Source organism: Phascolarctos cinereus, unplaced genomic scaffold (genome assembly GCF_003287225.1).
Source record: "Phascolarctos cinereus isolate Bilbo 61053 unplaced genomic scaffold, phaCin_HiC Scaffold_726;HRSCAF=1367, whole genome shotgun sequence".
NCBI classification, from domain to species: Eukaryota; Metazoa; Chordata; class Mammalia; order Diprotodontia; family Phascolarctidae; genus Phascolarctos; species Phascolarctos cinereus.
Window position 1 is genome coordinate 185372364 of NW_027556098.1, and position 23570 is coordinate 185395933.

At 37.6% G+C, this 23570-nt stretch overlaps 1 protein-coding gene across 1 annotated transcript in view; it reads left to right on the plus strand.

Moving 5' to 3' along the window:
- The window catches only part of ANKRD44 (ankyrin repeat domain 44), a 366840-nt gene that overhangs the window by 179992 nt on the left and 163278 nt on the right, over nt 1–23570 (plus strand). Inside the window, 1 exon segment of the mRNA XM_020993541.2 lies at nt 16025–16103. Coding sequence (XP_020849200.1) covers nt 16025–16103 — 79 coding nt within the window.

Genomic DNA, 23570 nt, shown 5'->3' on the forward strand with positions numbered 1-23570 from the left:
GGCATAAGTTTGGCATAAGATGGCATATGCTTACTGTAGTTTCTCAATGGACTTCTTGATCATTATTAGATCTGGCATGAATTTCAGGGTTTTTTTCTTGACTACATGTGTGAGAGCAGGATAGTCTGTATCCATTTGGGCAGCCTTTCGTCTGGAAAGTCCCAGGGTTCTTTCTTGGTATGAAATGCTTCAAATTGTACTTTTCATGCTCTCCCTTGAATACCTCTACTAAATCCTAAATTGAGTTTTGAGGGAAGAGGAGAAGGCAAATACACTAGAGTTAACATTTATGATGAGCTGATAGTAACACATTAGTTTTTTAGGTTTTTGATTGAGGGTGTTTTTTTTCTTAATACCTTTTGCCTTTCTGTTAATGAAATAAATACTGGCAAACATAGCTTATAATTGTGGACAGAGAAGACAGTATTGTTATATTAGGATCTTCAAGACCCAATAGAACTTAATCGTTTTTAACATATCTATAACTTTTATCCCACTTCTGAAATCCCATTACTATTTGTATTCAATATGGGGATTAAACATTGACTTCACAATCCCATCTAGTGCATTTTCTACCACCACCAGGTCAGATGTCAAAACTCAAATAGTGATTCCTCACAATCACTTTATCAGGGTTCTTCAGGTTCTCAATTTTATTAGCTTCCCCTAGTGTGATTATAATCTGGAAAATTGATTCTTTCTAATCAAATTTATGTACAGCTAAGTGGCACAGTGATTAGAATGCCGGCCTGGATGTCATGTCAACATTATATCTATCTATCTTGAATTGACAGACCCCCCAGAATAAGAACTCATTCCTTATGGGGGAGATGTCTTTCTTCATAGAATAATGGAATCAACCTGTGGAAAATGGAATGCATGAGAACCTTGTTCTTTGGGTCATTCCTCCAAGGCCTACCATCTTCAGAGTAATTAGAGTGCTACGTTCAAATGGACCTCTAACTTTCAGCAGTGGGCTTCATAACTAACAAAGCCACTAGAATAAGGACATTGACCCAAGTCACTTGCCCAGTTGGCCTCAGTTTCTTTATCTGTCAAATGAGCTGGAGGAAACGGCAAACCACTCCAGTATCTTTGTCAAGAAAACTCCAAATGGGGTCATGAAGGGTTGGACAAGACTGAAATGACTGAACAACAGCAAAAAAGAAAATCAAATTTATGAGAGACTGATTTATAGACTTGAATACCAGTTTATTAATTTGCAATGGGAAATATGCCTGGTTTGAGAACTGGATTATTGATTTGCACAGGACCTTCTTTTCCTTGTTGGTAGGTTCATCCAAGAGTGAGGTAGTCTAGTGTAGTGGAAAGAGAACTGGGCTTGGAGTCTGAGGATCTGGGTCTGAGGACCTCACTTGTGCCACTACTCACCTGTGTAGATCTCACTTTCCTTGTCTATAAAATGAAGAAGTTGAATTAGACAGTCTCTAAGGTTTCTCCCAGCTCATAATCTATGTAACCGTATTACAAAATAAAAGGTTTTCTTTGATGACACCAGAACCAGAAAACAGCAAATTAGTCTTTGCTAAAAGAATATTCCCATTAAGCTACTGTAAGTCTAGTATGTGATTGTTCTCTGCTCTGGGGATACTTCTATCTAAAGAGCTAAACTGGAACCTAGACATCAGTGAATTCTGATGATTGCTGTGGACTGTCCTGATATCCAGCTCTCCTTTTTCCAGAATGCATTGCTTTCACCTAAAAATAAAGAAGTGCCATTCCAGTAGAATCTTCCTCATGATCTCTTATAATTTCCAAAATTACAGTTTTTGTCTAGCCAGGATTTTCTTGCTAAAGGCTATTCCAGTACTCAGACTGAAGATCCTAGGTACTATATGATCATTAAGTTATTAAAGAGAACCAAGTCAGTGAGTTTCTGAGTATAAAAATAGGTAATGTCTAAAAGTTCCTTTCATGAAAGGAGTCATTGGTCTAATAGGTTACCAGGTAACTCATAATATCTAAAACAACTTAGATCTGATTTTTTTAAAGTAGCTTCTGAAGAGATTGAAAAATTTATTTACTATTTGAGCTTGTCTTTCATTAGTTGACTTTTAGTGTGACTGTTTCCAAATGACATGTAGAGGCACTTTAATCAGCAATATAATTATTAATTATATTTGACTCCCTGCAGAGGATAAAATGGGAATAGGGTGGGGAAGGTTGTGAACAAAGTCATTTGTTAACTATAAAGCTTTATACAAATGGGATTAATAGTAATAATGAGTAGTTGTTTTGAAGCCCAAGAACTTGACTCCTCACCAAGCTTTGAAATTCAAATTAGACTAGTCTTCTGCACATTCCGCCATCTTCACATACTTACCAGGCCTCTTTGTGAAAAATTCTAATGCATCCTAATGCAAAATATTCTTTTTGTGTCATGGACCCTTTTAGCAATCTGGTGAAACCTGTGGACCTTTTCTCAGAATAATGTTTCAAAATTCATGAAATGGAGAATAAATTAATCATATCATGTCAATATCATATCTATCTATTTTAAATTAACAGACCTCCCAGAATAAGAACTCATTCCTTAGGTGGAAGATATCTTTCTTCATAGAATAATGGAATCAACCTGTGGAAAATGGAATGCGTGGGAACCTTGTTCTTTGGGCCATTCCTCTAACTTTCAGCAGTGGGCTTCATAACTAACAAAGCCACTAGAATAAGGACATTAACCCTTTTACTGTCATCCTAAGATCTAGCGTCTAAACACATGGATTCCTTCTTAACTGTTTTCATGGCATCCTGAACTCTGGATTATTACATTTACCCATCAGTTGCCATTGTATTATGTGGTTCCTCTGCTTTTGAAAGGGAATCAATTGCTCTCCTCCAAATGAAATAGGCCGCCCTGAAAAGGTCTTCGGAAGCACTAGACATCTATCTATTATACAAGTTGCTAGGGAATCCCAAATACTGGAATTTAGAAAGATTGTGGCCATAGATAGACTGGGCGCTATCCCTGGCTCTCACTGACCACCCTGTTTACAGAACTGGATGCATACATGGCTCAGACAGATCTTAGGATTGATGGTTGAGATTAGCTCTCCTGTTAGAGACTGTTGTTGAAGTTTTCAACATCTCTACATATTCAGAGCTAATACCCAGCTGATGTTGGAAGGGTCCATCATAATTGATTGTGGATTTCATTCAACCACCAATTAATACATTTAGTATGTTCCTTTTACATTTTGATACTGTTGTAGGAAAAATTTTTTTTTGAGCTATTTTATGTTATTTTTTTTTCTCTCACTTAAGTTCTACAATAATAGCATTAAATAGGGCTTTGAGGTTTATAAAGTGCTTTACATATGTTATTTAATCCTTACAACAACCTGGTGAAGTAGGTGTTCTTGTTATCCCCACATTTCAGATGAGGAAACTGAGCCTGAGAGAGGTTAAGTAACTTGCCCAGGGTCACAGAGCTAGTAATTGTTCAAGACAGACTTTGAGCTCAGGTCATGTTGACTTCAAGTCCTGTGCTCTAATAACTGTTACCACCTAACATCCTTATAGCAACAAGGTAATAAAGAGATCATTGATAGTAGTAACAGAGCTCAGAGAGTATAGGCAGGAAAGCTAAGAGAATCCTGGGTTTATCAGATATCTCTCGGATAAAACATCTTTCTAGTCCTTCTTCTTCAACACATATATTCTAACCTGGTTAAATTATCCACACTGGAGTACTAATCAAATGCTAACCAAGCTGTCTTCTCTAATCAAATTCATAGTCTGGCATATAGACCTAGATCTAGCTGGAATGGGGTTGTGTAGTCTACACACATCTAAAAGGTCAGGAATATACCATGGAGAGGTAAAAGAAGAGTGGGGATTTTACACAGAGACTGATCTCATAGTTCCATTGGAATCGTTCTTTCCAAATCTCCCAACGATCTTCAATTGCCAAATGTCATGGCCTTTTCAAAATCCACATCCTTTTTGGTCTCTCTGCAGCATTTGATACTTTTAAACACTTTTCCCGCCTCCCATATATTCTCTCTTCTCTGGGTTTTTGTGATATTTTTCTTTTGGTTTGCCTCTTACCTGTCTGGTCTCTCCTTCCTAGTTGCCTTTGCTGGGTCTCTGTCCGTATTGGGCTTTCTCACTGTGGGTGTTTCCCAAGGCTTTGTCTGAGGATCTTCTCTCTATACTCTCTCTTAGTAGTCTTATCAGCCCCTGGAGGTTCAATTAATCCTTTCTATGCAGATGATTCCTTGATCTATATAAGTAACTCTAGTCTCTCTCCTGAGCTCCAGGCCTGACTTACCAACTGCCTATTGGGCATGAATGTGTTGTAAAAAACAGGAGACATCAATTAAACAGCTGTTGGGAATGATATGTTTTCAGAGAACCGGTCTTGCTGGTAAATAATTGGAATTTATTTACAATGCTAAACTTGATGTTTTATCATTTGCCAAGAGGCTTTATAGGACGAGTACATTAACTAATTGAAACTCGCTACAAGATAATGAAGATTCTGGTATAGAAAACTGTGCCCACTGCATTAAGCTGCATTTTGAAGTAATTACTTGGCATTGACTCTTGATTGAGCCATTCTGTGTTAAAGGTCCTAATAGCCCTGCATGGAATTGTTATCACCAGCATCTACTTGGACTGTTTTGTAAAAATTTTCAGAAAAGCTGTAGGCCAGATGGACAGCAAAGGAAAACAGTCATTAGGAAAGATTGACCAATCATTTAAATTAAAAGGCTCTTCTGCTGATCACAAAAGTGGCTTTAGAAGTTTCCACAAAGATAATAAAAGCAGTACTACTCACCGGAATGGTTTTGCTCTACCTGGAATTGTTAGACAGCCTATGGTTGCTTGGCACCACATTGCAAATAGGCCCTGGCTTCACATACCCACCTTACATCATTTATATAGGTTCCTTGGAATGACTGGTGGCCTCTGGAACTCCCCTTCCCTGTCTGCTAGCTTGGGATTCCCCTTCCACTTTCACTGGCTGCCACTTGGGACTTCCCTGACTCTCCACCCACTTACACCCCCTTCATCTCTGCCTACTGGCCATTCTCCCAAAGCCAGTCTTAAGTCATAACTGGGGTGGGTGGTGGCCTCTGGTGGTAGAAGGTAGAGGAGGAGACATTAAATCTTATCACCTCTCTTCGCTTATTCTCCACCTGCTGATATTGGGCCTCTGGGCAGTATCCCTCCCCAGAAGCCCCATCCTACCTTTATATCAGTGCTCCTACACTTACCCCAGAAGCTCTGAAAAAAGTACCACAAAAGACGTGGGTCTGTTTTTCTTCCAATATGTATGTAGATGAGTTTTATTCCAGTTCTTTTAGTACTTAAAAAGCCATCATTATCACCTCAAAAACAAAGATGACAAAAATGGAAAATGAAAATTGTTAGAAGCCTTGTGGGAGAATAGGCACACTGAGGCATTATTGATGGAGCTGTTGTAAAGTAGTCCAACCATTCTGGAAAAATGGTTTGGAACTATGCTCCAAAAATCACTACTAGGCATATACCCCCCAAGAGTACAAAGAGAGCCAGAAAGGACTCATAGGTACAAAAATATTTTAGTAGCGTTTTTCGTTTTAACAAAGACTTGTAAACAAAGTTGGTGACCATTAGTTGGTGGAATGACCAAATAACTTATGGTATATAAATGTAATAGAATGTTATTACACATCATAAGAAATTATAAAAGTGATGAATACAGAGAAGCCTGAGAAGACAATTATAAAATAACAGAGAGTAAAATGAGCAGAACTAGAAGAACAAATTACACAATGACTGCAAAGAGAAATGATTGTGGAAGAATTAAGGACTCTAATCAATTCAATGACCAGTCCTAACTCCAGAAGACCTATTGGCAAAGAGAAGGTAGAGTAGAGGTACAGAATGAGGTGCACATATTCATTCACAGCCAATGTGTGAATTTGTTTTGGCTATACTTATTTGTTACAAGGAAAGGCTTTTATTTGGAGTTGGGGAGTGGATAGGTTAAGTCAACAAACATTTATTAAGCACCTACTATTATTGTAAGGTATTATGTTCAGTGTTGGGGAAGGTTATAGTGAGTAAAAAAAAAGAAAAAACTTAAAGTATTCATGAAACATTAAAAACAAATACACAAGGGGCAGCTAGATGGCCCATTGGATAGAGAACTGGCCCTGAAGTCAGGAGAACCTGAGTTCAGATCTGGCCTCAGACACTTTCTACCTGTGTGACCCTGAGCAAGTCACCCCCTATTGCCTCCCCTCCACCCCCCCAAAAAAACCACTAAACTCAAAACCAAATACACAGAATAATGCAGAAGGAAATTTTGCTCAAGGGACATAGACAAGGAGGAGAGTTGTGTTGCTTTTTAGTTTAATGTTAGGGATAAGAAATAGATATATGATTTTATTGACATAAATTCTCATGTGAGAAAACTCTCTTTACCAATGCAGGTTGGCACTTCTTTGCAACTTAAAATGCTAGAGAGCCCAAGAGCACTGAGAGGTCAAAAGGCTCTTGTCTAGAGGTACTCAGCCATGTAAATCACAGGTAGATATTGAACCTAGATCTTCTTGATTTCATAGTTTAACATACAACCATCTTTTTCTCTTTGTCTATTGAGATATTTATTATTGAAGAAATTATGTTAGATAATATCCAAGGTCCTTACCAGCTCTCACATTCTGTGGTTTTAAGAGTCCTCACACAGAACGATTCAGGGCAAATGCTGTTCACCTATTTAAGGAATTTCCATTTGCTCACCCCTCATACATGTAGAAAAGCAAGGACAAGCTTGCCCTTTTCCTTTTCAAGTGCTAAATTTCCTGACAATTTCTACATTTTTGTTCATGGTGGAATTAATGAAATAGGCCTGTGGTGCTTCTAGGACCCTGAACCAAATTGGACCATGAAGTCCCACTCTATATTAAAAGAAATCCCAGGATTAGGAGAAAATGGATAAAGGAGGTAAATGAACTGGCATCTGGAAAATCTCTGGATTAGGGCTAGTTCAGGGTCATTTCAGACATCCTGTGACTATTTCAAGTATGGACAAAGGACTGCTCTCTGCTGAAACTATAATGTTCTTAGACACATCCATAATAAGATGAGTTGATGCTAGGCTTGTAGTGTTTGGCTTCTGTTATGCTGCTATCAGATATTGTCTGCTAGAAGCAATAATATTTCAATATTTGCATGTGTATGTATATATGCACATATATACATATATACACATGTGTGTATATGTATGTGTGTGTATATGTATATATATATATTCATTGCTTCCCTGACCCTAAAACTGTTCATAATCAGGTTAAGTATTCTGTAATTACTGTCAGCATTTGGAGTTCCTTATCATGTTTCAAAATTCTTAATTTTCTTCTTACCTGAAATAAAACTTCCAAAATCATTATAATAGTTATCATTATGTTATCTGTAACTTTTTTTTGGGGGGGGGTTAGGCAATGGGGTTAAGTGACTTGCCCAGGGTCGCACGGCTAGTAAGTGTTATGTGTCTAAGGCAAGATTTGAACTCAGGTCCTCCTGAATCCAGGGCCGGTGCTCTATCAGCTGCACCACCTAGCTGCCCCTATCTGTAACTTTTTATCGTAAGCTGTAAATGCCTGAAAATTCCTAAGAGTAAAATAAAAAATATTTCTTTTTTATTAAATAGTAATCTCATGGCTTTTTTTCAATTAGCTTGTAAAGTGAGAAGAGAGCTTTTAATATCACTAATGTTAATTTCTGTGGGTTCCTCTTTTGAATCAAATGGATAAATAGGAAATCAGGATTTAGACTTTTGTTAAGTGGTACCTTTCAGGTGGAGTAGGAAGACTGATCACCTAGAAATTTGGACCTGCAACTTTCTCTAGTGTGTGTGCATGTTAAAGCTACCTTATCATTATAGGAAAGTGCTCATTTACGTGAGGAATGGTTGAACAAATTACAGTATATTGTTATAATGGAATACTATTGTGCTATAAAAAATAATGATAGTTTCGGAGAAATGAGGGAAGATGTCTATAGCCTGATGCAGAGTGAAGAGAAGCAGACTCATTTATATAATAACAACACTGTTATGAACAACCATCTTTGAAAGCTTTAAAAACTCTGGTCAATGCAACAATCAGTCATAAACCCAGAGAACTTATGATGAAACATGCTACAACCTGACAGAGAGGTGATGGATTTAGGTGACCTGATTCATAATGAGACATATATATATATTTTGGACATGGCTGTTATAGGGGTTAGTTTTGCATGACTGTGCATATTTGTGACGCAAAAGTTTTGTTCTTTTTTTTTTAATTAGGCAGGAAGGGAGAGAGAAAATGGATTTTTGTTTATTGAGAAAATAAGATGATATTCTAAAAGCATTTTACATGGTTCCTTTTGCATAAATGACTGACTATAAGTTTGTCTGCTCCAAGTTCTGTTGGATGCTCCTAAAACTACAGAAGCAAGTATTGTTTTCAAGGCTAAAGGACTATGTTCAAGGACTAAAGAATAGTAGTTACTCTATCTGCTTAATCAGTCAACAACTGTATTTAAAACATTTAACTTGAGAAAATTCCTGTGAAATGTGTGGAAATTCCAGGCTTAGTACACAGTCTAAGACTAAAGTATTTCTCTATATGTGTGTTGTTCATTAACCTTTGGTCCTCCAGCCTGTATATAATTAATTTAATTTTTGTTTTTTAATGTCTTTGATGCAGTGTAGTGTAATGGCTAGATAGCTGACCTCAGAGCCTAGAAGACCTGGATTTATGACCTGCCCTGCCTTTTCTGTCCAAATGTTGTTGTTCAGTCATTTTTTAGTTGTGTCCAACTCTTATGAGGCCATTTGGGGTTATCTTGGCACAGATACTGGAGTGGTTTGCCATTTCCTTCTCCAGCTCATTTTATAGATGAGGAAACTGAGGCAAACAGAGTTAAATGACTTGCCTAGGGTCACACAACTAGTAAGTTTTGGAGGCCAGATTTGGACTCAGGATGATGAATAACCCTGACTTCAGGCCTAGCACTCTATTCACTGCCCCACCTAGCTGCCCATACTCTCTATGTGCCACTGGTCAAATCACTTAACCTCTCAGTGCTTAGGCAAATCTTGAAGCCCATAAATTGCAGAGAAAGTGCCAATCTGCATCAGGAGAGGGAATTCACTCTCCCAGGAGTTCCCTGCGTTAAAGGAAATTGAAGGTCCAGTTCCAAATGTTCTCTTTGTGTAAATAACATCTCTTTATACCTTTGGTCTAAGTCTGGCAAAGATTTTAATATTGTCCCTTGCAGAGTGCTGGTATACATTATAGGTCTGTGGAATTCTGAGGATCCCACAGCATCTTTTTTCTAGAGTTCCTTTCTACTTTCCTTCTAAGAGAAAAAAAAAAGTGAAGCAGTTGTAGTTGCACCTGATTCATTTCATCTATGATCTCATTCTTTTGTAAAGAGTTTAAGTATGTGTTTGGGGATATTAGAGGAAGGGAGACATTAATTCAGTTAACTATTGAGTTCTGATTCAGTTATTACTTGTCTCTTATTAACTTAGTCTACTTTGTGCTGGAGTGTAGATTCCTTGTTGACTTTGCTACTGCATTTATGTTCTGTTGTAGGGAGAAATCTACATTTCATCTTTCACCTGTGAAAACTTTTTAAAAATATGTTAAACTGTTATGGTGGACTTTTTTTTGGCAAAATAAATACTTCATTGTTTTAATTTTTTTTAAATCAGCCTAGGTTGTAATCCAAACATTTATCAACCTTTTAGATATACTTCTTTTAAAGAATAGTATTACTTCAGCGATTTTTGATTAAGAATTTAAATTTTAAAAATTGATAAATGTTGGAACATCTTCAGTTACAGTACTAATGGGAGATGAATAAATTTTGTGTTTTGGTGGTTCAGCTAGGGTTTTGAACATCCATTTATTAGGTTGTAAGCTCCTTGAAGGCAGGACACTATTTACATTGTCTTTGTATCCTCAGTGCTTAGCACTGTGCATGGCACATATTAGGAGCTTAATAAATGTTAAGAATTTATATTTTATTGGTATTGGGTGTAAATCCTTGTGTGGATTCCAGCTCCCTTACTGCTATTGCTTGCAATTCTGACATTTTGGAGTTCACAAGGTCACAACCATCTCCAACCCTCCTTCACCTAAAAGCAAGAAGACTGGAGACAGCAGAGACAGAAACCACTCAGAAAGACCATGCACTCAAGTGCCATATGGTTACTCCCCTGGTGAGGCCTGAGGCCTAAGGCCTCTCTCCCTACCAAAGGTTAATGGCAGTCTTTGCCTCCTCGCTCAAACACAACCAGATAGGAAAGAGGAATAGGCTTGCTTTGGCTGGTTAGCACCTTTTGCTTCTGTCACTCTTCACCATGTGTCAGCAGATTTTGAACCAATTACAGAATTTGCATTCTCCAAAGTCCACATGTGGATTGCATCAGCTCTATATGGCCTTAAGGACTGTGCTCATTGGCTAGCACATCATTGCATATTGATTGAACTTCATGTCTTTGAAATTAACGTCCAAGGGTGGGATGTTTAGGACAAATATAATGAAATTTTGTGGCTTTTCACATTTCTTTTAGTCTTAGCTGCATTTTAAATTCTTCTGATTGTTACTTTTGTTTGTTTTTTGGAGGACCCTTTTTTTGAGGTGTAATCCAGGAGCTTTGGTCCACATACTCATTTGCTACCAAAATCTTCTCATTCATGCCAGTGCAGAGCTTAATATCATATGAAAAGATAAAAATCTCCATGACTTTTATCAGAGTGAGGATTCTAGAGTATAGTCACTTTTGAGATTTAGTGAAAATTATGGCCATGGAAAAGTTAATTCCAATGAACAAGGCAATAATAGGTAATAGTAGAAGCCTAAACTTTTTTTTTTTGCCAATTCAGAGAATCTTGAGTGTGTGTGGTGGGTGGGGAAGTGGTGTTTATAAGGTAGTCAAGGCAAAGATTAAATTTCATTGAAAATTGAATTGGAAACAATTTGGCCAATTCTTTAGTATTTCTCATCTTCATCTCTCAAAACAGTTTTACTTAAATCCAAGTTTCTTTCCCATTTTTATAGCCCATTTGATCTAGTTCTGTTTTGCCTGTACAGGCTTTCTTGAGGAAACAACATATCCCCTACATAGTGCATTCTATTAGTCATTGTCATAGCTTAAAGATTCTTCTTTCTGCTGCATCTTTGACTTCTTCTTGGCACATTACTATGTCCAATCACCAGTGCATCCCAGATGTCACATTAAACTCTCTGGGTCTAATTTGATAGTTATTTCCCACTGCCTCTGTCCTAGTGGAAATTTTGACTGAATCAGATCTGAAAAATGAACCTTAACATTCTCCCTGAGTTAACAATGTGAAGTTTTTCCAGTTTTGCTAATAATTCTTTTTCACTGTGTAAGATGCTGAGTATACAGAGTTTTTTTTTAAAAAAGCATAAAATGGCTATAAAAACTCAGATTACATTACTATGCATCTTTTAAAATTCTGCTTTTCACTTCTAGCTCATAATTTATTAGTAATTGTAGTTTCCAAAAGACTTGATGAACATGGATTCATCTGCACAAATAAAGGCTAGGGTGTCTCCTGTAGCCATTCTAAGTAGCATTTTTAGTTCATTGAAATGGCCTAATTGACCATCACAGACTTCCTTTTAAATACTCACACTTCAGGTTCATTTATTTTCTTTCATCTACTTCTTATATTGTAAATAAACAATTTAGAAACTTCTTCTGTCTGCTTTCTCTCTGCCATGCTGCCCCCTCAGTAAGTTTTCAGCTCAGCAGGTAGTCACCCCCTTTATATGCAACCTTGTGGTACCATGGGTTTTTGAAAAGAGAAAAGGTTTGCTTTCCTTGGTGTCACAACACAGAAATTGGATTTATGTCGACACCCACTTTCAATAAATAAAATATCTCTGAAATCAGTAAAAAAAAAAAAGCACTAACCTATCTCTTTCCAACATGCAAAGTTGAATGACAACATAAATCCCAGTTCCATTTTTTAAAAATTTTCTGTGGGACTTGTGTAAAAAAAAAAGTTTTAAGAGATATAATCTGACATAAATCTGATTTATAGGAAAGAATTTTTAAAAAAGATCTATTACCCAGTTATATTTTGTGTATTTCTCAACCTACTTGTCTTTGAGTTATCTTTTGTCAATCTATCACATTCATAGTTGCTATAAAGACTAACTTTGTGATTTCATCTGTGTACAAACATTACTTGAAAATAAAGGTTGGAAGTAAATGTGATAGAGCAGATACCTACCACACTATCCCTGAATAGGAATCTGATTTAGACCCATTCTCAGAATGGAAGTATGGCCCAGAGCAAAACTCCCCAACACCAGCAAACATTTTTGGATCATGTCCAGAGGATGGCATTCATTCATAGGCCAGATGAAAAATATGATTTGGTGTGGGACCTGCCTACCTTAAAAGGTTGTTTACAGAATTGGAGCTGGAAGGGGATTTAGAGGCCATTTAGTCCAACCCCCTTATTTTATAGATGAGGAAACTGAGGTCAAGGAAAGTTAAATGCCCAAGGGCACACAGGGAGACTCAGGATTTGAACCCAGGTCCTGGGACTCTAAACCCATGGCTCTTTCCACTTCATCACATTGCCTCCCTGCATCCATCATCAAGATACATCCAAGTGCTAGAGAACTACTCTTAAGTTATTGGTATTTATTCCCAGGTAGGTCACTAATGTGAATTTGTTCAGGTAACCAAAAGGAGCTTTAGTGCTAGGCTATAAAATCAAGAATTTTTACCATATGATCTCACACAACACACCCTTGTTATGTTATGGAAACTTCAGTTTAAACAGGTCATGTTATAAAAGATGTAAAAAGAAAATCAGTAACTTCCAAAGCCAGCTAAGTGCTTAATGACAGGCCAAGCAGGTTCAGAAGAGACAAAAGCCTGGGAGATCTCTTGGGTTTTTCTTTGAGCAAAGAGTTCCAAATCAGAACATGAACCAGCAATTACTTTGCTTCAGGCCAGATTAAGTCACAATTAATTTGATTCCATTTCACTTCTTCTTTAAATCACTTAAGTAAAGCTTAGCTTGTTGAACCAGACACTGGAACCAGTTCAATTCACTGAAGAGTATGAAATGATGTCATTTTTGTCCTCGGATTCATAAGAAATGAATTGGGTAAATGTGGGTGGGAACTGGAGAGCAAATGAGGATGCCATCAGAAGTAGGGTATTTTGATATTATATGAAGGTTTGATAAAAATTATGATAGGGTTATTTGTATTTCTCTTTGAGAAAACAAAATAATAAACTTATTTTGTTAAAAAACAACATTTCTCCCTAAGTATAGCATCTTTACTTTTAAAAATAATTCGATGTGGCTACACTTTGGAAGAACAAAGGCACAAATCTTAAATAGCCACAACAATAACTAGCATTTATATGGTGCTTTACTGTTTTCAAAGCACTTTACACATATCTCATTTGATCCTCACAACAACTCTGGGAGATGGGTTCTATTATTAGCCTTTTTTACAGATGAGGAAACTGAGGCAGACCTCTGTCTTGACTTACCTAAGGCCACACAGCTAATAAGTGTCTGAGGCTGAATTTGAACTCAGGTCTTCCTGACTCCAGATCTAGTACACTACCCACTGGGCCACCTAGTAACCTATGAAAATAATAGTAATAATAATAATAACGGTTATTTATATAGCACTTTAGTTTGCAAAGTACTACATACAGATAAATGGTCATATCTGAACTTTACAACAACCCTGTGAGATAGGTTCTCTAGTTGTTCTTCTTCTCATTTTACAAATGAGAGTGACTGAGACCCCAAGCGACTTGTCCATAGTCATTCAACTAGTAGATTGAAATCCAGCCTCTGACATGAGCTTACTATGCTACACTGCCTCCCACATGTCCAACAAGCCCTGTTGTATTTTTTGTTTTTTCAATCTTGTAATTACATGCATGTCCTACTTTCAGTTATCCACAATAACTGCCAACAGGGATAACACATATACAGTAATTGAAATTCACAGGTATCTTCTCTTTAGCCATTTAATGTCGTCCTCGTTCTCCACGAAACCTTTTTGTCAGAACTGATAGGAATAACAAAATGGAGTGGTTTGAGTTTCAACTCTTATGATTTGCCCTGCCTGCCATCTGGCATGGATACTAATGAGTCATGAAATGCCTAAAAGCAAGAAGTCAGAGGGAGGAGGGGCAGCAGCAAAAGGGCCTGAGCTGGCCACAAATTGAATAATCAGTCTCTGAACAATGAAGAGCTGACTAAGTTGACTGTATAATTAAGTGCTAGCAGAACATGATCATAAAAGTGAACTGCTAATCAAAGTCCTGGAGATCTTTACAGTTTTCCTGAAACACTTGGTTGGGAGAAGGTGCAAGGTACAGTCTTCAAGTTTAGGTTAAATTGGACTTCACCTGCCATAATCACTGAGGAGGAAAGTAATGAGAGAATTTTATGAAAAGGGAGCTGCCTGTTAACTAACTTTGGTGTTTAAAAATCCTTGTGGGTCCTTGCCTCTGTAACTAGTCACTTCTCTTTAAAGACAAAACAAAACAAATGAATATTTTCAACCATGAAACCATGCCATAGAACCAAACTTAATGATTTCCAGAGAACTTGGAACTTGTTTATTACAACAATGGAAAGTTGAAAGGAAACTAAAAAATCAGCATGGTATGTCCTTGAATCCATGATGTGCCCTCTTGGTCCATTCTGATTTGATTTGATTTGACTTTAAAAAAAATGTAGGGAAGAAAGGACTATATATAAAGAAATTATACATCAGAATTAAAATGGCATCTTAACCTTTGTCTCTTATCAGAGCCATAATTAGAAATTCTCATTCCTGGAACAGTCAACTGAGTGTAAGGTGTATTCAGGTGGTGAAGACAGTTCATGTTGATTAGTCGTATTAGAAGAGGAGAGAACATTTCCCACTAAGACTCTGGTCCTAGTTGCCATTGGGATCAGGGAGATCCCACGAGAGCAGTGCCAATGGTGGTTGAGGACTTCAAAATGATATGCTGTGAGGATAGTGGTTCCCTGAGGAGGAAGTGTGGCCCCTTTAGGGACTGGGGGCCCCATTGGCTCTCAGCTCTCTGGGGAAATGCCCCATTTACCCCACATTAATTATGGTTCTCTCTACTCTCTGATCTATCCTTCACACAGCTACCAAAAATTTTCCTCAAGTACAAGTTTGACCACATCACAGCTCTGCTCAAAGGTTTTAAGCAGCTCCCCATTGGCTATAGGATAAAATATAATCCCCTTAATCTGGCATTTAAGGTCCTTCATAATCTGGTTCCAACTTATCTTTCTGGCGTTATTTCACATTTTCCATATGTAATTTATTATATAGATGTAATCTTATGTCTATACATATGAAATATAATAGCTATTGAATAGATTCTACTTTTCATTCATATCAGACTACTAGCTGTTTCCTCAAATCAACATATTGTCTTTGCCTCCTGTATATTCACACTGTCTTTTTCTAGTTCTGGAATATTCACCTCCGTCATTTTTACCATTCATCAGCCTTCCTTTCCTTCAAGGCTCAGCTCAGGTGGCCCCTCCTCTAGAAAGCCTTTTCTCATTCCTGTCAACTAGATATATTCCCTCCCTCCTCAGATTTTCCTAGAGCACTTTATCTGAGTGCTTCTTTCCCTGTCTTCATGATACCCTACCTTGTTGTATATTTTTTTGTGTACTTGTCATTTCCTCAATAAACTACAAGCTCCTTGAAACAGGGGTTATATCATACTTACATCTTTTTTGTCTCCAGGGTTTAGCATGTGGTGCCTTGCACATTTGTATACTCTGTTCATTTATGTGGTGCGTATACAGAATGAATTTGTAACCTGAGTCATTCAGTTAGAATTTTTGGACTTCTACCTCAGCAACTCTGAGAAATGTTCTTTTCTGTTTGCATCATCACTGGTGTCGATCAGCCATCACCAACTATTTGAATTCTTTTTTTTGTTTGTTTGTTTTCCTCCTAGGATGCTGAGAAACGGACTCCGCTTCATGTTGCAGCTTTTCTTGGAGATGCAGAAATCATTGAACTCCTAATTCTCTCAGGTAAATCCAGTGTACCCGGAAGTCTATGGCAAACAAAATGACCACCTAGAGAGGATATTGCCATGTTGCAAATGACCACATTGGAAAAGACAACTAAACGGAACCTAAAGAAATAGCAGCATTTTATTATGTCTCTGGGACTTCATTTAATCAATACTTCCCTGAACATAACAAAGGCAGGGAATGCAGTTGTTTTAACTAAAGAATGACTTATCATAATAATAACAATTGATATTGATATGGCAATTTAAGGTTTGCAAAGTGCTTTGATACATTATTGTAAATACATACTTTTTTCTGGGTATTAAAAATCAATTTATTAATTAGGCTGATACAGGGGAAAGAACTCTGATAGTAGCATCAAAGAACCTGAGACCTAGTTTCAAATCCTCCCTCTAATATTTACTACCAACTGGGTAACTTGTGACAATCAAGCTCCCTGAGCCTCAGCTTCATCAATTGTAAGGTGAAATGGTTGGACTAGATTGCTTCTGAAGAACTTCCCAGTCATATATTTATGGTCCTAACAACTTGTTTTTCCTCACCCCACATATCTAATCAGTTGACAAGTCTTATTGATTCTGCCTTCATAATATCTGTTGTATCCATTCCCTTCTTTCTACCTACACTACAATCAGTATAGTTCAAGCTTTTATCACCTCTTATCTGAACTATGGCAATGGTTGCCCAACTGCCAGGCACTCTCTGAAGACTGTTAATTTGGAATTTGTCTGGGAACTGTGATGGATGGACTCCTTGGGGCTTTTTAAAAATTAATTTATTTTGATTTATCAACCGTCACTTCTGTAAGCTTTTGAGTTTTAAATTTTTCTCCCCCTCCCTCCCCACCTCGTGCAATCTGATATAGGCTATACATATACATTCCTATTAAATACATACTTTTGATCCTCATAGCCCTGTGAAATGGGTACTATTATATTCTTGTTAGGTTGATGGGGGAAATGAGGCTTTTGTTGCTGTTTAGTCGTTTTGAGTTGTGTCCAATTCTTCATGATCTTTTTTGGGGTTTTCTTGGTGAAAATACTGGAGTGGTTTGCCATTTCCTTCTTGAGCTCATTTTATGGATGAGGAAACTGAGGCAAACAGGTGAAGTGACTTGCCCAGAGTCACACATCTGACAACTGTCTGAGGCTGGATTTGAACTCAGGCCTTCTTGACTCTGAGCCTGGTACTCTATCCACTGCACCGCCTCGCAGCCAAAAAAAATGAGGCTTATAGAGCTTAAACAACTTACCTGGTTAGTAAAACTTTTTGGTGTTTTTTTAGGCAATTGGGGTTAAGTAGCTTGCCCAGGGTCACACAGCTAGTAAATGTGTCAAGTGTTTGGTCTGAGGTCGGATTTGAACTCAGGTCCTCCTGACTTCAGGGCCAGTGCTCTATTCACTGTACCACCTAGCTGCCTCGATAAGACTCCTATCTAAGAACTCATGCAGGATTCTAACTTAGCTTCTTCCTGCATCTAAGGCCAGGTTTCTTTCTTCTGCAACATGCTGCCTTTCTACAGTGTTGGGTAGTAGAAAACTCATGGGACTTGGGATCAGGCATAACATCACTCTGTGCCTTATTTCTGCCACTTACATTAATGGTATGACCCTGGTCATGTGAGTGCCTGAACCTCTCGGAGCTTCAATTTCCCCATCTGTAAAATAGTAAGACTTGTTTTTACCAGACCCAAAGGGTTGTTATGATAAAAATGTTTAGACCATAAAATGATATATAAATTGACCATAGACCATAGAATGATATATAAATTTCTTTTCTTTTCTTTTTTGGCTAGGCAATGAGGTTAAGTGACTTGCCCAGGGTCATATAGCTAAAGTCAAGTGTCTGAGGCCAGATTTGAACTCAGGTCCTCCTGACTCCAGGGCCAGTGCTCTATCCACTGTGCCACCTAGTTGCCCCGAGATATAAACTTCTAGACCTCAAAATGATATATAAATTGGTGTTATTATTTCTCCATCAAATATCTGCTATTAATGATTTCTTCATATCTAATTAATATCAGAGTAAAAATTAGAATATCAAAAAGTAGATTAGCTCAAAATTGTTTTATTTAATAGTGTGTTCATTCTTCTGTTTTGCAAAGTGGCTTCTTAAAACAAATAAATTCATAGATACTTGTGCCTTGTTATTTTTAAGTGTTAAAATTTGTTTGAAAACTGGGATTCTTCATACCATTTACCAAATAAATTTCATAAAAAAAGTGATGGGCTTTCCCCTATAAGTGATACTGAACTAGTACTTCCCACAACGTTATAGCTAAGTCAATGGAAATGACTCTGCTTGTCACTTCTCTTAATCCCCTGCATTTTCCATTTTGGGAGATCAAACTTCAGGACATATGGCCTTGTGTCATCACAAGCCTTTAGTCTAGTATAAATTTTTGCAATTGTTTCCTGGAGTTAAAAGGCACCTATGGGATTCCTGAATATGTTTATAAAGCATTTACAGGGCTATTTGAAAAGCTAAGTGTTATTATACTATGAATACCTTTTGATCTAGCAATGTCACTATTAGGTCTGTTTCCTAAGATGATCCAGGAAAAAGAAAAATAACCTGTATGTTCTAAAATATTTATAGCAGCTCTCTTTGTAGGAATGGCCATCCATTGGGGAATGGCTGAACAAGTTGTGATATATGATTGTAATGGAATACCACTGTGCTGTAAGAAATGATGAGCTGGTTGATTTTAGAAAGACATGGAAAGACTTGAATGAAATAATGAGGAGTGAAATGAGCAGAACCCAGAGAATGTTATATATGGTAACAGCACTATTGTTCAAAGAATAGCTGAACGACTAAATTATTCTGAGTATTATAAATACTCAAATCAATTACAAAGGACCTATGAAGGAAGATGCTATATACCTTCAGAGAAAGAACTGATAAATAGAAGTATATATAGTGTGGTTTTGGTTTTGCGCGCGTGTGTGTGTGTGTGTGTGTGTATCTGTATCTGTGTCAAATGGTGACGTTCTCTATGAATGATGGAGAGGATAGGAGGGAGATGGTTCGGAACTTAAAATGGAACAACAAAAAAAGAAAGGCTACGAGTAAAGCATTGGGGAAATAACACAGAATTGAGATTTTTTTAAAAAGTTAGCTGTGTTGTAATTAGTAGTATGTAATGTCAGTAATCTGAAAGAAGACTATTAATGTTTCCCTCAAATGTTAAGACATTATCTAATTCTTATGCCCTTATTGATCAGGAAATGTTCAGCAGAGGTAATTATGGCCAACCACAAACCATGCCTTCGGGCCACTGGCCAAAGCAGAACATTGGGCTTCATGGACCATAGGTCTAACCCATTATCACTCGCCTCATCATGCTTCCCTTCCTCTGACCCCAGTAGCTAAAGTATTGAAGTATTACTTCTGTTAAAGTAAGTAACTTTTCACCAGCTGAAGGCTAGGTCCCAAGAAATTTGTTTTGTTTTAGGTTTGCTCAGATTTTACCTGAACGTTGCTTCAGTAGATAAAATTAACCTATAGGAGGCTGTCAAAACAGCAAGAATCTTAAAAAAGTACTTGGGTCTAGAATGAAGAATTCCATTCCATAACATCTCATAATACACACCAACTATTCCTGCCACAGTTTCAGTACCATGAACATCTCAGGGTCACATCTTTACTATATTGTATAATTTTGAAACTATATGTTTGATCTCAAGTTTGTTTCCATTTAATCCAATAATCATTTATTCATTTCCTGCAATGTACACAGTCCTATGTTCAGTGAAAGAGATATAAATACCAAGGAAAGTCCCTGCTCTCAAAGGGTAAGGGGCTTTCTTTTTGGAATGGCTATGGCATGCACACGACTAAGTACATGTAAGGTAATTTAGGAAAGGAAGGACCACTAACAAGTAGGGAGAAAAGGAAAAGTTTTGCCAAAGAAGTGGCACCTAAACTGAGCTTGGATGCAAAATTAACTAAAGGTAGAGATAAGGGTAAGGAGGGATGTATTCTGGGAATGGGCAAAGTTGGGTTGTGCAACTATCCAGAGACAGGAAGTGGGAAGTTCAGTTTGAGGAGTAGCTAACTGAAGGGGCCATTGGTATAAGCTTCTAGGGTTTTTTTTTTTCCCGATACTGGGAAGCTGGGGGCAGAGTCAATCTGAAAATGGTGGTCTGGTTCAGTTAAGTACCTAGATCTCAGGTCCCCCAAACTACCCAAATTCATACCTGGTATCTATTCCTTAGACATATCACAGGATGATCCTTGTCCAGAAGCCCTCACATGGAGGAAGTTTTTGGCTCCCAGTTGGAGTTGGAATGGAAGGCTCTGGGTTCGGTCGAGGCATCTGGTGGCTTTCGATCCCAGCGGTTCATCGTGTGTTTGGGGCCTCAGCTGGTTTGAGGTCAATTCTGAGTAGGGAGGTTAGAGTGCAGAGACATGATCCTTATCCAGTTATGTGTGACACATCTATAGAGAGGGGTACCTTCTTGAGAAATGTGATTTCCTATCACTATCACATGGGCATATACATTAACCAGTCTATCTTTAACTGTAACTGTATTATCATGGGAGGGTCACAGCTGTTTTAGGTATCTTCAGATCTGTGCCCTTGCTTAGCTTTGGAACTGAGGCTGGCTACCAATCTTGAGCTAATGGGATCTCTAACAAAATTTTCAGCCCTACTTTGGAGTTTCTTTTCATACCCTTTCCATCCCTTACGATAACTACTTCACAGAATAAATACCTTTAATAAAAGGATTTGTTCTATAAAACTTGTACTCAGTCAAAAGGTTACACCCAAGGACCTAGAAGACCACATGTGGCCTCAGGGCCGCAGGCTCCTCACCCTTGCATCCCAACCAGAAAGTGAAAGAGGCAGAGGTAGGAAAAGTTTTCTAAAGCTTCTAACCACCTGTGAATTGTCATGATTCCTGTGGCTTCTTATTTTTACAGAAAATGTCCTTTTCCTACCTGGGATTTGTTTTATGCTCCAGAGGGAATATAATTGCAAGATCACCATACTAATTATTTCATTATCCTTCTTGCATTTGGCAACTGACACTTAGAGAAATCATCTAAAGAATATTCAGATTTAATAATGAATGAGGCATTAATTATTCCATGTTGAACAAGTGATTTTGCACCACCAAAGCCATTCATTATTTCATCACCATCTTCTTTTCTGCATTAACATAAGGGGGCAGGGTAATCTAAGTTGGCAGAATTCCTGTTGATGATATCTCCTGATTTCTAAAGGAAATTTAGATGCCTCTGAGGCAAACAGTGGAAGATAAGTTACTAGGAAAGAATTCAGGACATGCAGATGTGGCTGATATTTTTCCATAAACTGACTTTCACTAACCATTAGTTTAAGCTTGCTGCTTTGGGAGCTAGTTTAGAGGGATTTAAGGTAAACTAAAGATTAAGAACTAGTTAAATCACTAGTGAATCAGGTAATCCATCAGCCAGATCTTTAGCTATGAATTGCTAAGGATCAGGTAGAAAAGGCAGGGTCCATAGAAAGATGAGAAAGGTAAATAGTAATAGCTAGCTAGCAGTTATATACCACCTCCTACGTGCCAAGTACTGTGCTAAGTACTTTACAAATGTTGTTTGTTGTCGTTGAGTCATTTCAGTCATGTCCAATCCTCCATGACCCCATTTTCTTGGCAAAGATACTAGAGTGGTTTGCCATTTCCTTCTCCAGCTTATTTTACAGATGAGGAAACTAAGGCAAACAAGGTTAAGTGATTTACCCAGTGTCACAAAGCTAGTAAGTGTCTGAGACTGGATTTGAACTCAGGTCCTCCTGACTCCAGGTTGGCACTCTCTCCACTGCACCATGTAGCTGCCCACAAATATTGTTACATTTGATCAAATAGAGATAATGCATAGGAGGTCAGACTCTCTCCAACAACTGTTTTCAGATTGCATTTTGGAATAGACCAAAAAAATTATAAAGTCTTTAATGCTAACAAGCAAACAACAAATACTTACATGCAGACATTGAGTGTATATAAGATAGACACTATAAGATAAATTGATTTTTTGAAAAATGAATGTACCTCATAGCCAAATGGCTGTTGTTCATTTGTTAGGTAATGGATATATTCCAAATATGCTGCCATTGCTTGAGATATTGTGGTAATTCCAGGATGAATATGACAAAAACATTGAATTGGAGTGGCAGTCAGGTGATCGGGATTATGGTCCAGGTTTTGCCATTGTGTTTTGCTATGTGATTTGGGGCAAGTCACTTTACTTCTGAGCATCACGTTTCTTATCAGGAAAGTGAGTGGTAGATGGACTCTTAAGTCCTATTGGTAAGGGCTGGATAATAACAGTGTTGATCAGTGGTTTTAGGGCAACCAAAAGAGAGGTCTCCTCGTGGCATGTCATAGGACTGGGCCCTGTTTTGTTAAATATATTTTGTCAATGGTTTTAATGAAGGAATGACATGGTTATCAGATTCGCAGATGACATGAAATTCATAGGGGTAGCTAATATATTGAATCACAGAAATGGGATACAGAAAAATCTCTGTAGCTCAGAAAAATAAGCTGAATCCAATAAGATAAATGTAAAGTCTTGTGCTTATTTTAATATACCACCTACATAAGTACAGGATGAGCTACATGGCTTGACAGTACTTCATATGAGATATGGGAGTTTTAGTAGATTGCAAACTTAATATAAATGAACAGTATAACATGGCAGCCCAAAGGGCTAATTTGATCTTTAGGCTATGTTAATCAAAGCTTAGTGTCCAATTGAATTCTGCCCTGATCACACCACGTCTGAGGTATTGGGTGCAGTTCTAGGCACCATATTTTAGAAGGGACTTGGCAAAATGGAAGATGTATTGAGGAATGAGACTGTGCTGGAAAGGGGAATTAAGTCTTTGCTATACAAGGAATATTGAAGGAACTAGGGTTCCCTAGAACTGTGGAAGAAAAGACTTCAGGGATGCATGCTTACAGTTTTCCAATAGTTGGGTTGCCATATGGCTCTCCAAGGCAGAACCAAAGCCAATGGATGAAAGTTTCTGGGGGACAGATTTTAGGTCATTGTAAGGAGAAACTTGCTAAAAATTAGATCTATGAAAAAATGAAAAAAAAATTTACCATGGAAGATTGAATTACTTGTCATCGAAGCTTTTTATGTATGCTAATTAATAATAATAGCTATCATTTATATAGCACATGGAGGTTTATCAGGTGCTTCATATATTATTTCATTTGATCTTCAAACAATAAACCTGGGATGTAAGTGCTATTATTAACCCATTTTGTAGATGAGAAAATTGAGGCTATGAGAAGTTAAGGGTCACACAACTAGTTAAGATAGGAACCAAACTCAGGCCTTTTTAACTCCAAATCTAGCTCCCTATCGACTATGCCATCTAATTGCCACTAATACTAAGCCAACAATGTACATTTTTTATATCATTTAATCCTCACACTAACCATCTAGGGTAGATGTTATAAT